At 56.9% G+C, this 14,829-nt stretch overlaps 2 protein-coding genes across 5 annotated transcripts; both read right to left on the minus strand.

The window, feature by feature from the left end:
* Positions 1-1,059: 1,059 nt before the first annotated feature.
* On the minus strand, positions 1,060-7,783 carry LOC104009940 (amine oxidase [copper-containing] 3-like). Of its 4 annotated transcripts, XM_087770581.1 has the most exons (4): positions 4,050-7,783; positions 2,798-3,938; positions 2,065-2,665; positions 1,060-1,168 (listed from the first exon to the last, which is right to left on the minus strand). In XM_087770581.1, the coding sequence occupies exons 2-4, from the start codon at positions 3,629-3,631 to the stop codon at positions 1,068-1,070; spliced, it is 1,536 nt and encodes a 511-aa protein (XP_087626707.1). In that variant the 5' UTR covers positions 3,632-3,938; positions 4,050-7,783; the 3' UTR covers positions 1,060-1,067. The 4 variants fall into 4 exon arrangements, with proteins under 4 accessions (XP_087626707.1, XP_087626705.1, XP_087626706.1 ...); XM_087770579.1 differs by having other exon boundaries at positions 2,065-3,938; XM_087770580.1 differs by lacking the exon at positions 1,060-1,168 and adding an exon at positions 1,770-1,894 and having other exon boundaries at positions 2,065-3,938.
* Positions 7,784-9,780: 1,997 nt separating this feature from the next.
* Positions 9,781-14,763, minus strand: PSME3 (proteasome activator subunit 3). Its single transcript, XM_087770593.1, has 11 exons — positions 14,593-14,763; positions 13,937-13,969; positions 13,562-13,624; positions 12,959-13,063; positions 12,604-12,652; positions 11,862-11,974; positions 11,268-11,336; positions 10,959-11,026; positions 10,751-10,805; positions 10,412-10,498; positions 9,781-10,000 (listed from the first exon to the last, which is right to left on the minus strand). Exons 1-11 carry the CDS (start codon positions 14,632-14,634, stop codon positions 9,920-9,922), a joined length of 765 nt encoding a protein of 254 aa, XP_087626719.1. The 5' UTR covers positions 14,635-14,763; the 3' UTR covers positions 9,781-9,919.
* Between the last annotated feature and the right edge of the window lie 66 nt (positions 14,764-14,829).

Genomic DNA, 14,829 nt, shown 5'->3' on the forward strand with positions numbered 1-14,829 from the left:
GCAGCAACTGCAAGCGACAGGCAGCACCGGAGCAGCTGCACCGGCATGAGCCAAGGCTGCAGGACAGCTAACAGGACATATCTGTCCCCATTCAGCCATCCCAACCCCACTCCAGCGGACAGGATCCTGGGACAAGAGCTGTCACGGACAGAAATGGTTACTGTCAGGAATCTGTTCAGTACTCCTGACCGCACCGCGGACCTTCCCTGGCGAGGAGAGCAGCGAGCAGCCCTTTGGAGGCAGCAAGCCGGGGGCCAGGGCCACCCCACCGCGGTGTGAGGCAGCTGCTCCTGCACGGCCACCAGCTTCTGCAAGGCTGGCCCCACTGCAGGAGCCCCGCACGAGGCGGCAGCAATACGTCACCGACAGCCGAGGATGGCTTTCCAGAGATCGTGGCCCACTTCACGCCCTTCTGGTGGAGACAGATTGAGGCACAGGCAGGAGGGGCTGAAACCACTACAGCACTGGATCCATTTACCACTCTTGTGTTCATGTTAATTTAGGAACCTATGTTTTCATTCTCACTTCCAGCCAGGGAATAATTGCCCTTTTTCCCTGCGGGTCCCACACCAGCCTCAGATCGGGATCCAAGAAGCCTGTGTGGGAGACAACCGGTTTTCGCTGTGCTGCAGTTCGGCCGTCCCCGCACTCGGGCGGCGGGGATCCTGCAGGGCGCCTCTCCAGCTCCCCGCCTGGCCCCGAGCCCTGCTGCTCAGGACAGGGCTCCCCTCCCTCGCCAAGGGGAACAAGTCTGGCATTTTACACAACTCAAGAGCATTTTGCAGCAGCCAGGGCTCAGGGGCTGTAAACACAGCAGGGAACTGAGGGGCACAGCAGTCACGGAAAAGGACCTTGCCACCACGCAGGAACTGTATTTTAGCATGTTTTTGAGCCTTGCTTACAGGAAGGGAACCAGTATCAGCTCTGTTTTCAACCGTAATGACAGCAGCAGCACCTTTTGAGGCCACACAAACCGCAGCATCGCAGGCAGGCACGAGAGAGGACACGTGCCGGGAGGGAACGCTTGCACTGGAGTCAGCTGCAGCTGGATGTACGGAGTTCTCCGATTACTCCCCGCGATCCAGGAGACAGCACGGGTTATTGCAGCTGCATTTCTCCTCGGGCTGGTACAGATGCAGGCCGCTGCCTACCAGCCATCTCTTTGGTCCTGTGCAGATGTAAAACATTTTTTCCCCTACCTTTTACCGGAGCTGGTTTCAGTAACGGACACCTAATGCTGCCAGTCCGTGGCCCCAGCACCACCACTGCCCTTGCCCCTTCCCGGGCTGCAGTTACTGGGATGGCCTTTAAGGGGAAGCAAAGCTGTCCCGTCAGGCTGAGCATCCCTGCGCCTCCGGGGTGGATGCCAGCACTCCGCTGCTCAGCCCGCCAGACGGTGCAGAAGGAGCTGCTCCTGGACTCAAATAACCCTCGGCAGGGATCCGCTGCCAAAAACCGTGACTGTGTGCAGGAGCAGGGGAATTCACTGGCGCACTGCAGCGGCTTTGCAGCCCGGGACGCAGGATCCAACTTACAAGAGTTTCCTCAAAAGAGGAGCAGAGATAGAGCTGCGCCCGCCCAGCCCTGCAGAGCACCGGGCCAGCTGCCCTGCCTCACGCTGGGCAGTCGAGATACAAAAAGGACTTTCCCACAGCACAAGGAGGGCCAGGACCAGCATCGGGCGCAGCAAGAGCGGGCTGACACCTTCGGCCCCGCAGACAGGGCTGTGTCTCCCTGTCTGCCTGGCCATGCCTATGGCAACACTCACCCTGCCAGACATGAGGCCTCAAGGAAACACAAACATTTTTCAGCTGCTACGTTTCATACTTTCCCTGGGCTGAACACAGAGCTCCCAGACAATTCACACTGCCTTCGACTCCTTGACCTTGACAGACTATTTTATATGTAGAAAAATAATTTTGCAATGAAAGAAGAGGTTAGGAGAGTGAAAAAGCAGAGTTCTGATGTCAGTTATTAGGGATTCTAAAGACTAGGAGGCAATCCCCCCACAGCTCGGGGGTTCACCAGTATAAAGGCAGACATTAAAGGAAGACCCAGACCTACCTCCCACGTCCAAGTCCACTTTATAGTTGATGGCATGGGTGTGTATCGTACCCAGCGTGTGCTCCCAAACCCTATTGCCGTATCTCAGGCCATCCCCGTGCAGGAAGGATGAGCTCATGTACCCCGTGGCCTGGACCTTGCCTTCGATGGCCCCGTTCTGGTAGAAGATGAAGTCCCAGACGTAGTCATAGTTGCCCACGGTCGCAATGGACCGAACGACCAGGGCGGAGTTGACCAGCCCCCCGTAGTAGAGCGACTGCACGTTGGAGTAGTGGCGCCTCAGAGGGGAGCCCAGGTTCTGCTCAAAAATGCAGAGGGCATTCTTACTAATTCTAGAGACCTGGGAATGAGCAAGGTAGTGCACATCCAGGTACGTCGCTAAATAGGGGCAGTCGACCCCTCGCACCAAGGGGGAGGTGTAGCGCCCAATGCCAAAGCTCCCATCCATGTACCTCGTTGACATCCCGCCGGGGCAGTTGGAGCCATACACTGACAATGCCTCTTGGACGCTGATTTCGTAGGCAACCCTCTCCCCCTTGTGTCGGACGTCGAACAGGCGCAGGCCCGTGTTCACGCTCATCCCAAAGGCAAAGCTCCAGGCCTGGAAGAGGACGTGGTTGTTCCTGACGCTGTAGCGGGGACCCTGCGGCTCGTACTGCAAAGGGAACGGCGCGGCCCAAGGCGCTCGGGGCTTCATGGACGAGAAGTCCCCATCCTGTGGCGCTCTCCTCACCTTCTCCACGCTGATGCGACCCTGCACGTAGGCACTCTCCAGCTGAACCATGTCCCTGTAGTACTGCCCGTTGTAGAAGACCCTGCTCACCGCCCACCGGGAGATGTCCAGGCTGCTGTGGTCCACCAGCACCTCCAGCCCCACCGGGTGCACGAAGAAACCACTCACATTCTGAAACAAAACGAACCAGGTGATCCGATCTCCAGACTGGAATCCATGGGGAGCAGTTATCAGGGGTGCTAGACTGGCTCCATCGTATTCCATTACTTGACGCATGAAAGATGGAGCTGTGGGGAGCACTTGGGTTTTTAAAAACCCTGCAAGTTGTTTGTATTCAACAGCCAGCGTCGGTCTGCGGTGGTAGGGCACCTTCCCCCCGTACTTCTGCACCGTCACGTCCCGGTGATACGCCGGCGTCGGCAGCGGACCCACCACGTACTCGGTGACGTTGGGGTCCGGCTGGTTCCCAAAGTACAGCACAGCCAGCGCCTCCCGGGGGGGGCGAGCCCCCCCCCCATCCAGGAACCGCAGCACCTCTGCCTTGGCGGGGACCTGCACGTCGACGGAGGCGATGCAGTTCTCCGAGGGCTTTGCACGCGAGGCGTCAACCAGCCGCACCCCAAGGTTTCCCTGCAGGTACCGCACCACTTGCACCATCTCTTCGGGCGTCAGATCGGCAAAGACCAGGCTCTGGCCGTCATCGCTGTCCTCCTGCTCCAGGGGCCGGTGCTGGCAGGTGCCGGGGGCCCTTCCTCTGGTCAGCAACACACAGACTAAAGCAAATATCGTGGCCAAAGCCAGAACGAGGAGGATGAGCACGGTTTTCATGTGCATGCTGCTGCTGGTCCCGAGGCATTCACAGCTGCTTTCAGAGCAGGGTTTCTAGCTGCTGCCTCCGTCAGTTTACGCTGCGCTGGATGGATTAGCACAGAAAGTACAAAGGACTGGGAGAGGCTAGGGGAGGAGATCTGAGATTCGTGGTGACCAGAAAGGGCAGCTCTCCTCTCTCAGCTGCAGGCTCCTCTGTCCTCTGCCACGAGCAGTGCCCTGAAAGCGCTAGTGGAGATGCGGGGTCAGTGACTCAGACAAGTTTCATACAATTCTGTTACTTTTTCAGTCCAACCTAGCTTCCTGAGGCTGCCTGTAAAAATCAAGATCCTGTAGTCAGCCCGAGGTGGCTGGGACCACTGTGAGGCTCTGACAAGCTGGGAATTGTTGCCAGAATGCAGAATTTCACCTCTTTGCAACTCACCCAATTTCCTTGTTTATCAGGCTGCTTCCTTGTAAACATTCTCCCTGGCAGCATGGTTCCAAGCTTGGAGTTACTTTTTACTTTATTTTTTTTCAACCTTCCACGTGGAAGCCTTCACTGAAAACACATCCATCTGTGTAGTAGTAGAAAAACTTTGGCAGGCATGGAGAGATGTAGTTCAGGATGAGATTCGGGTCCCAATGCACTGTGAACAACCAGCTCTTAGTTTGCACCTTTGAACAGCTACGAACTAATGAATCCCCCAGCATTCCACTGAAACAAGACCACACAGCTTTTGTCTCTGCCTCCGGTTCAAAGATAAACCGAGGTGCAGCTTCTGAGAAGTTCCCTCAAGGATGAAACCATCCCCGACCTGCGGCATCCAAGCAGGCGGAGGATGGCAGTGCCCGCTGCCACTGTGCCGCCAGGCCGAGCAGCCACCTCCGGGGTTTCTACCGAAGGTTGTGACAACTGCGCTCTGCCATCCCCGCCGAAAGCGTCTCTGCTGGTCTCACCTCGCCGTCAAAAGGCCATGGCAGAACAGGACTCAGTGCTCCATCCTGCCGCGCAGCCGACGCTTGGGGCGGACAAGACACGCCGCTTTAGCTACAATCCCTGCCCGTCCCCGCGCTGGTGCTGAGAGGCACAAGGCATCCAAGAGAACCAGGGCTGCAGATCCAACCCAACATTTCCACTCCTGCTGCCAGCCTCACCTCACCTCACCCTGGCCTTCTCTTCCTCCTCCCGTCAGAGTTTCCTGGTGGGAGACACCCCCCAGCCTCAGCCCTGCTCCGGTTCTTCCTCTGCAGCGGATCTGGCCCTGGCTCATCCCCTCCCTGGTCCTGCGGCCGTGCTTACCAGACACCACACTGGTAGGCAGGCGGCCACGTTGCCATAGGACGCACTCCAGTATCCTCACCACCGCTGGCAGCCTCAGCCTTCTTTAGCCCAGGCCGCAGCTGTGCCGGTCCGGGACACGCATGTTCGCTCCGTGCCAGCGCGCGTCAGCTCTGCCTTACCGGCCGCTGCGCCAGCAAAGCCTGCAGAGCCGCAGCAGTCAATTCGCGTGGCCGCAGTGCCGGAAGAGGGGCTCGCTCTGCGGCACGGACACGAGCAGCGGGGAGAGACAGGACAGATGAGAGAGCCTTGGCTATGCAGGATGCAACAGCGACAGGTTTCAGAGGTACCCTGCTCTCGTCGACTTTCAACTGGCCGCCAGTGGCAGAATCAGGTGCCTCTGAGTAGCCCCCAATGAACCAAAGCAGCGCTGACTTCCAAGTCAATCTTTCAATCCATGAAGTCAACAAGGCTCCGAGGATTACTCGGGGTTAGGCTTGAAAGAAAAATGCCCTTTTGGTGTAAGCCTAGAACATGGCATCCGTTTCACTCGGGGTGCAGAGAGGAAGCGATGTTGCCCCAGTCGAGGCTTCGAGCGGAGCCGGGACGCTGCCTCCTGCCTCCCAGGAATTCACCAAGCGCCCTGCCGCAACGCGCACCTACGCAGCTGAGCCCAGACTGCTGCAGAGGTTCCTCTGCGGCTGCATGCGCAATGCTCGCGCTGACATTTCCTTAAAGAAGTACGAAAAGAGCAGATCATTCAGTTTTGACTTCGCCTCTTGGTTTTGCATCCCAAGTCCCTAAAAGTCAAGGCATAGGCTGCAATTACAGCCGGTCATTTTCTAAGCAGCACAGCAGCAGTTTAAGAGAACTGGACAAAGTCCACAGGCCTTACTGCCCCACAAATCACAACTCAACCCTGCAGCTTGCCTGGGAGATGTCCGAAAATAAAGTGTGGGAACGCTCTTTGTTCTGTGCACGTTGGGTGCTTGGAAAAAAAGAGGAACCCTAACCTGTAATGACTTCCCCGCGACAAACCAACCGCCAGCACACACCCCAGCTCCGCAGGGCACAGACGGCGCTTTCCGTGCTGCCCCTGCCCCAGGACAGGCCCCGTGCCGTGGATGCCATGTCTAACACCACGTTATTTAATACCGTCCATTTCTGCTGGACTTTTCAAGCTGGGGACTTTTAAAGCCTATTACAAGCAACACAAGAATCAGCCTGCATTTTCTGGGAGCTCTGTTTCAGAATAAAGAGAACAGCCCTAAATCCGTCTCCATCTTGCAGTAGAAATTTCAGGAAGCAGAGTAATTCACTGAGCCTGCAGAGCCCAGAATCCTGTGTCAAGACCTCACTGAGGACAAGCGATCGTGGATCTTTAAGGGCCATGCATACCACTGGATTGCTTCTGTACCTCCTCCAAAAGAGGCCTGAAGCAGCTTAAAGCTAACCTAGAATTTAAAAAATTACATGTCTGACTAACAGCAGCATAACTTGTTTGTGACCTGTTTGGTGCACATACCTCTTGCCACAACCCAGCTCCCCAGCCTGGTGAGCCCGTCGCTCTGCCCCGCACCTAATAGGGAGAATTCACATCCTACCAAGGTTTATTTTGGCTACACGTTGCTTTTAGGTGCTGCCCATCAGTGCATCTTATATTTGCTAAATTGTCCACGTCTCCCAAACAAAGCATGGAAAACAGGAGTTTGCTGTTTTTCGCTCACGCAGAAAGGTAGAGGTGGCAAAAAATAGTCTCTGAAATTTATAGAAACCAAAACCAGAGACAGACAGCTTTTGGCTCAGGGAAACTCGGAATCAGCGAGTGCCAGACAGCTGAGTAAAGACTACGGTACAGAAAACCCCTTGCCAACTCTCCTGACACAGGCGAGTCTTCAGCGTACCCCAAGCCAGACCTCAGGCTCTGGAAAACTCCCATTCTCTCATCTCATAGGGTCTGCTTGTGTTGAAACTGTTAAAGGGTGGAATTGCTTGACCCTTACCCACGCCGGCTGCGTTTCTGGCAGCGTTTGCGTCTGCACACAACCGCTGTGCCTTTATTCTCCTCTCAAAGTTTTAATGGTCACTGCATCTGAGCTGGGATGTCTCCAGAACCCGGGAATCAGAGCCCTGACGGCACGCTGCCACTTCTCCCAGAGAGCAAAGCAGAAACCACTGCATGAGACCGAGGGGTGGAGAGCACGGACAACAAACCCTCCCCTGCTCCTGCAGATGAACCACGCTCCCTGCCGACACCCGCCAAGACATCTGTCCTGGATGCTCCGTCCTTCGGCAGCACTGCTGGCACGGGCCTCCTGGCAGTTCAGGTTCTTCTGGCGGTGGGGAGGAGGAACGCCTCGCGCTGCACCACCTTGAGTCCCGCCAGCCACAGTCCCTCCTTTCAGCTCTGGCTCCAGCTGCCTTGGCTCCCAGCGACCTGTTTCCAGCCCGACTCCCACCTTCCCCGGAGCAGCTCGGGCTCCGGCAGGACTTTCCCACACCGCAGGAAGCAGCGTGGGGCAGGCGGCCCTGCGGGAGGCAGGAAGCGTCTGTCCGCAAGCGGCTGCTCCTGCTTCTCAGCAGCTGAAAATTTCGAGGCTGGACATGCCAGGCAGGAGCCCCGGTCTGCGGCAGCCGCCCCTGGGGCTGGGCACGGGCCCCACCTAGCGACACTGCGGCCGGGAAGGGCGGCCGAGCCCCAGCCAGGAGCCGAGCTCTGCCTGTCCCGGGGGACAGGCTCACAGAGGGGCCTGCACCCCAGCGGCTGGGGGACAGGCGCGCCACCGGAGAGGTCTCTGCACCCCAGGCTGTGGTGCAGCAGGCAGGGGAGTTTGCGCGGCACAACAAGGACGATCCCCTGGGGAGAGCGGAGGACGCTTCAGCTGGGGGACTGCAGGGCGGCCCGCGTTTCCTTTGGTACCGGGTGCACGGAGCAGCTGAGAGAGAAACGGACCGCGCACCGAACACACACACCAGCGTGCATCCAGGCGCCTGCCCCAGCACAGCGCTGCAGGCACCTGCTCGGCCGAGGCACAGGAGCAGCCACGGAGCAGCTGCGGACTCAAGAGAAATGCCACGCAAATCTCTGGCGTCCGTTTTAACCGAGATGGCCCGAGTCCCGCACGCTGGGTTGAGATGGGACAGACCACGTTAAACCCAAGACCGGGGGCCTAACGTAAGGCGTGCTGAAGGAACAGAAACAACCCAGAAAGCCATGCGTAGCAGTTTACAAGAGTCAAAAAGAGGAACGAGGAGAATGCAGGGAAGGAGCAACTGGATGTGAGAAAGGCAGGACCAGAACAGACATTAACACTGCACAGCCTAAGAGCTCAGTATCACACACAAGGGGCTACCTTAAAAGAATTCCAAGTACCTTATTTTAATTTCTCGACATGGTAAAAGTTTACATACTTTCATCTGGCAAAGAGAGCCGAACAAATTAAAAGGAATCAATACAAAGAAACACAAGGGGAAGTGCTGCTCCCAGACAGCAGCTAGAACGCAGTTGGTTTGTTACTGAATATTTATTAGCGGGAAGACTAAGAGTTGACTTACTACAAACAACAACAGAAGAGTCTATAGCAAATGCCAGCGGCCCTCCACACTCTGGGCAAATCCCTGGGAAACCAGCGAGAGACAACATGGCTCTTAGATGTGGAAGCAGAAGAAACAAAAACAAAGTAAAAAAAGGAGGGGAGAAAGTTCATTTCATTTGTCACTGTTGTTACAATGAGGTTAACACAACTATTAAGGCTACTGCACAATAAGAATATACGGGTGTAACAGCAAGACCCAGGGAACAGCAAGGTTCCTGAAACAAATGATTTGAAGCTCCCTGATTAAGGGACTTAAGTAGAAATACTATAAATAAGAAAATGTTGGAGCCTGCAGCGTTATGGGCCCACTTGCCACACACAAAAACTGACGCAACACAACCAGTCATTTCCAAAGGGGTTTGTAATGGACCATGAAACGTTCCGGCGGCTTAGAGGAGTCAGCAGGCACAGGAGCGTGCCCTTGGCAGGGGAAAGACTACAAGGTCTGCAACGGTACCGGGCGGGTATCGGCCATCCTCAGCCCCAAGCACCAAGTGTCGCAGCTGGCCTGCTCTGCCCGGGCAGCGGGAGCACTGCCAGGAGACAGCGGGTCTCAGGCTGACCACGGGCGGAGACTGCCAGGGCTTTAGTATCCGACCTCCCGCCCCTCCCTTCTCTCAGCCTGGGCAGAAGCATCTCATGCTGAAGGGGCACCAGGACGTATGTGAAGTAACGCTGGGTTTAGCCGAGAAAGCGGCTCTAGTCAAATCGCAAACAGGAGCAGAAGCCACCTGGGCTCACGACCAGCCAGGAGAGCGACCAGCCCTAGTTTCAAGCACCACCCTGTGCTCTGCACTGATCTAGCCAGCACTGACAAGGCAGAGGCAGATGAGGCAGGCTCTGCCGAGTCAGAAGAGAGCCAGAAAAGGAGCACAGACCGCTCGGCGGCACTGGAGCGTGCTGCTGCCGCCAGCCCAGAAGGGGCAGGTTCCCCGTCTTTGCAGTCGGTCAGTGCAGAGCAGCGGCGGCAGAGGGGCCCAGCTACAGCCGGCAGCGAAGAGAGCGAGCGTCTCCACCACTGCACCACCCCCGGGCTCGCTCTTGGGCTGCAGACTGTCTGCCCCATCCCCAGAGACCCCAGCGAAGCCTCCAGCCAAGGGATGGGACAGGACGAGGGCTTGGTCTCTAGTGTCGTTCCTACTCAGGTAGGAAGAAAGGCATGAAGGAATGTTCCTGCCTGGCTGGTGCTCTCACTCTGCAGTAGCCTCTAGGGCACCCCAAAGCAGCACGGCCTTCGCGTTACCAGTTACTAGAGGGAGGGAGAGCTCCTGAGACCTGAACAAAACCAATCACAAAACTAGGCGAGAATTTCTTTAGAGTTTAACTAAGAATGCGGTACTATTTCCAGCCAGTTTCCCATCTCGATAGTCACGTAACAAACCAAGGCAATGACGGTCTTTAGTTGACTGAACAGTTCTCAAGTTCAAACGTTGACACTTAATAGAGGGTCTCAGCATTGCTGCTCCGAGGCCTCTTGATCTTCTCAATGTTTTTAAGGATCATGTCATGCAAAGTGACCTGCAAAAAGGGAGAACAGGACTCAGACAAGAAGGATGAAGCCATCCAGCGTTCAGCTTTCACAGTGCGCCCTGGCTAAAGCAGCAGCACACCTCGCCTCGGCACCACCCGCAGCCCCTGCGTGCAACCGCACACCTGGTTAAGAAAAGGCCTTCTTTCAGCCAGACTTTACAGAAGCCACTGCACCTAACACCAAAACCAGATTTCTTTACAGACCCCAGGAATGGCTTGTACTGCATGAAGAGCTTAGGATCACGGGTTCCCACAGAAGTGGAAGGAATATTTTGGCAGGCAAGGCTTCTTGCCAGGACTAGGTGTACTCATAGGGAGAGGGGAGAGCAGCAGCAGGGTCAAAAAGGCTCTGTCCACTGCTGTGCAGGGAGCCAGCACGAGCTCCCGTTTTCCACTTACATATTGATTCCTCAGCTCTGAAATGATCAGGCGCAGACTAATGTACTCCTTCTCATCGATCTCTGTCACCGTGCGGCGGTAGTCCTCCTACAGAGAGCAGACGCATGGCTGAGTGGCCTGAGCCCAGCTGTGCCTCCCACACACCCAGTGCAGGCCTGCCTTCTACAAAGGAGCCCCCCTTCAGCTTGCTCTCCTCTAACGCCGATATCCTGATCCTTCTACAACCCCCCCTTCGCCCCCAGGACCCTCAGCTCAAAAAGGACAGTGATGAAGTGGCCCAGAGAGTCCCAAAAAGCAGCAGCACGTAACACAGAAACCTCCACTTCCCCGTTTACTTACCACGTGAGGGTACTTAGCTATTTTGGAAACCAACTTTGCTCTTGTGATATAATATCTGGTAGGAAAAGGGAGAGACTAAAGGTCAGATAAATAGCACCAACGTTTTTTTCAGGCCCAAGCTGCCCTAGAAAAGCTGGGGGACCTTCCCCAAGCACTTTACTTTTCCCAAGAGGATCCCAAAAAAAGAGGCCTCTTCTTCCCCGCCTACCTAGAAATCTGGTCCAGGTAGGACGCTGCCTCACTCTCCACAGTTCGAAGCTCAGCAACTGTTTCCTCCTGCAGGGAGGACAAGGAAGCCATTACCTTCATGAGACTGCAGCTGCCCCTCAGGGCTCTGAAAGCAACGTGTCCCAGCAGTGCCATGTCAAGCTCAGGTTTGGGTTTTAAAAACTAAACCAATCCCACAGCTGCAGCTGCTGGATACCATCACGTCAAAGATTCAGAGGAACCCAAGAGATCCACGTCCCTGCTGCACAGCTCGCTCCTGCGGCTGGGCACAGAGCCAGCGGCGCCTTACCTGAATAGAAACACCAAAGTTGTTTCCATCTTCTATCCTGGGGATGAGAAGCTGCACCCACATTTTCACCTGTGATGAAAAGATCACAACACCGATCAACGCCAACATCTCCACAGAGACCTCTCTCAAAAGTTTTACCAAAAGCCCCCAGGACCCTGCCTTTGCCATGCAGTTCACGATAAACTGCAGGTCCTTCATGGTCATGCAACGCTTCCGAGGAGATCATCGCCCACACGGCTGGGATGCCGCACAAGCCAGCAGAAGCCCAGCTTCCCATGGGAAGCTCTCCTGACTGTGCCACAGCCGCTCTCAGCAGGCATCTGCGACTGTGCAAAAGGAGGGTGAAGAAAAGCCTCAAGAGAGGAGCCTGCGTAACGGACATCATCCTCCTTCAGGAGGTGAACTACAGAGCTCCCCAAGGACTCAGAAAAACATTATTTCCCTACACCTGCCACCCAGCCGCTTTCAGGCACTGTAATCCAAATCCTGCCTTTCCTCAGCTACAGAACACAGAGGGGCCGGCTCCTTCCACTCGGAGCAGCTTTGCCTCTCCAGGAGCAAAGGCGTCCTGCTGTCTCCAGTGCTCGTACCCACCGTATTACACTTCTCAATAAGCAGCCTGATTTCTGGTTTCACTTTCTCAATGATGTCCACCAGCTGCTGGTTGCTCTTCAGCATCCCGTTGGGCATCATGAACACTTTGGTACCTAGCGGCAGAGGGGGAAAAACACCTGGCGTCAGCACCACGCAGGAACGGCTGTGCCAGGGGATCAGACCCAAGGTCCACCTGAGCGTCTTATCTCCCACAAAGGCTAGTGGACACTGAGCCAGGCTAGAGCCAACCTGTGGGGAAGGGGAAATTTGACACGGGATAACAGTGATTACCACAAAGGAAGGAAAAGAGAAAACATGGAGCAGAGACGAGAGCTGAAGAGCTCTAGGCTGCTGAGGCTGGGCACAAAGGATTTTCCTGATGCGCATGTATGAGCTGTTTCTGCCTCAGCTTAATCCAAAGCCTGGTATCTTCGTCCAGACAAGGAGAGCTTTCAGCACAGAGCCACAGGGAGATCAGCTGCCTCTGTCAGCAAGCCAGGCTCAAGCAAGTACTACTTATGTCTATCAGAGAAGTCCTAATTATGCTGCTAAGAGCTGGAACCCGACTCCTCCACAAGAGAACGTCCGTAGGTCAGGCTCTGAGAGGTTGTGGGGACAGGCCTGCATGAGCAGCGGCCGCTGTCAGGACAGGGCAACTGGGGTTCGTGTGATTTCGTACCCCTAAGGCACGGTGCATGGTTCAGGGGGCAGGCAGCAACACAAGAGGCTTGGGGACTCTTACCCTGAAAGGTCTCTTCGCGGTCTTCCAGCTTCCTCTTTTTCATATTTGGCTACAATACACAAAACGTTTTACTCACAAACTAGTCGTAAGCTACAACAGTGTCACAAAGGAAAAAAGGAAAACTTCAGAGCCTCTGCTACGCTCCTGGTTTCTAAGCATCCTTCTTTAAAACAAAGGAGGAGTGCAGAGCACAGCGTTACCTCCAGCAGACTTCCCAGGCTCGAGAGACCAATTCCTAAAGCCTTTGGGAGAGCCATAGCCTGCTATTAAATACGAATATCCCACTCCAGCAGAGAGCAAGCCATGCAGTTTTAATTAACAGAAGCAGGGATCACAGCCAAGAGAGTAACCTTACCCCGTCCAGTCCATCATGGCTGTTCGTGAGAAGAATTGGGTCAGGCACTGGGAGGTTCATGTCCGAATGGATCTGAGTGAGATCGTGAATATTCAGGATAGGCTCCTGGAAAATAAAGCAGATTTGTTATTTAATTATGATCTAACAAATTCTGTCACACTAAACACAATGAGAAGACAAAAGATTCAGACCTCCCTCTTATCCAACCACAAAATAAGGATGAATGAAAAAAAGCCTAACAATAAGCCCGTGAGGAGACCTCCCTCCACCCAAGAGCAGCGTGCCAGCTCCAGACCGTGATCACAGCTATCAACTGTCTGCAACGCTGGAGTCCCTGCGAGACCACGGCACGGCGAAGGACAGCCCGAAGTTGCCGAATACGTAAGAAAGATAAATGTGGTGATCACACAAAGAAAACTGCAAAAGGAAGCACCCCGTCTAGAGCTAACAGCACTCGAACGCACGCAAGCAACCGAGCCACCGCTTCGCGTCTTTGCGACAAGGTGAAACACGCAGGGACGTACACAGGAGGAGACGTGCCAGGTCACTCTCGACAGGCAGCCTGAAAACGGAAAAGGATACAGAGCACAACATATACCTTACCTTAAGGAACCCATCGAGTTCTAACAGCTTCTTTGGGAAAAAGTTTGCCACCAGGTCCTCAGCCTGAGAGAGAAAGAACAGACGATAATGTGAAACAACGCCGCGAGGTTCCCGCAGGCAGGTGAGGCACCAGGGACATCGACTGCCCAAAGGCACAGAACACGCGTTCCGCCTGCTGCCAGCCCCCGCGCTAAGCCAAGGTGAGCGATGCCGGGAGAGCCACGAGGCCACGCAGCCTCGCTCCAGCCGGCTACTGGAGCTCTTGAGCGCTGCTAAGCTTCCAGGAGAGGCTCAAATCGCAATCAAGCCCGTCAGAAAGACAAGGCGAACGGCCTCTTTCCGGCCCTATCGCGGTCTGGGCAGCGGGATACTCACCTCACTCGTGATCCGCTCCCTGAAGGAGTCAACCTGCGGAAGGGAAAAAGCCACAGCTCGGAGCCGCTCTCAGAAAGCCGGGCTCAGCGCAAGGCGAGCGCTGCGCCCTGAGCTGCGGAGAGCTGAACCCCGGGCCTCTGCGGGCTCTCGTCCCCGCGAGAAAGGGCCGAGAGCTGGCGGAGCTGCGAGCCCCGAGCGGCGGCTGCCCGCGGCCCCCAGCAGCAGCTCCCCGTCGCTCTCGCCCGCGATCGAAAGGCCGGGCCAGAAGGCGCAGAGCAACGGGGGGGGGGGGGGAAACGGAAGACCGAGCCCAGGCTGGCTGCGGCCCGGGGCGGGGAGGAAGACCCACCGGGGCGGGGAGGAAGACCCACCGGGGCGGGCCCGCGCCTGGGCCAGCGGCCGCCCCTCGCCAGGGAACCGCTCGGGGCGGCCGCCGAGCAGCCCCGTCCCCGCCCCCGCCCTCCCGCGGTGCGGCGGCTGCCGGGAGAGCGGGGGCGGCGGCGCGGGCGCGGGCAGAGCCGGGCGGTTGGGCCGCGCTCGGCGACCGCACGACCAACGGCCGGGGCGAACCGGCCGGGCGGCGGCGCCCCGGGGCGGCCCCGCGCCCGCCCCGCCCCGAGGCCCGGCCCGGCGGCGGCCCGGCCCGGCGGGCGCACCTTGAGCTTCACCTCCGGGTCCACCTTCAGCAGCGAGGCCATGGCGGCGGCGGGCGGGGCCGGGTCGGGGTCCGGGGCCGGGTGCGGGTCTGGCGCGGGGCCGCGCTGCCGCCTGCCCCACCACCGGCGTCGCCGCCACCGGAACTGACGTCACGCGACGCGCCCGCCAATGCCGCGCGCGCCCGCCGCCCGCGTGACCCTCCCCCCCCGCCCCGCGCGCACGCGCCGCCGGGTCCT

Source organism: Nipponia nippon, unplaced genomic scaffold (genome assembly GCF_047370975.1).
Source record: "Nipponia nippon isolate SJK-2023a ecotype South Korea unplaced genomic scaffold, ASM4737097v1 scaffold_32, whole genome shotgun sequence".
Classification (NCBI taxonomy): domain Eukaryota; kingdom Metazoa; phylum Chordata; class Aves; order Pelecaniformes; family Threskiornithidae; genus Nipponia; species Nipponia nippon.

What these genes read in the sequence shown, in the direction of transcription:
- PSME3 (XM_087770593.1), bottom strand. Translation starts at nt 14,634, where the DNA reads ATGGCCTCGCTGCTGAAGGTGGACCCGGAGGTGAAGCTCAAG. An exon ending in ACCCGGAGGTGAAGCTCAAG is followed by an intron (nt 13,970 to 14,592) that starts GTGCGCCCGCCG and finishes TCCCTTCCGCAG; the next exon opens with GTTGACTCCTTCAGGGAGCG. An exon ending in GCCATGATGGACTGGACGGG is followed by an intron (nt 12,653 to 12,958) that starts GTAAGGTTACTC and finishes TGTGTATTGTAG; the next exon opens with CCAAATATGAAAAAGAGGAA.
- LOC104009940 (XM_087770579.1), bottom strand. Translation starts at nt 3,631, where the DNA reads ATGCACATGAAAACCGTGCTCATCCTCCTCGTTCTGGCTTTGGCCACG. An exon ending in AGTGGACTTGGACGTGGGAG is followed by an intron (nt 1,169 to 2,064) that starts GTAGGTCTGGGT and finishes ACATCTGCACAG; the next exon opens with GACCAAAGAGATGGCTGGTA.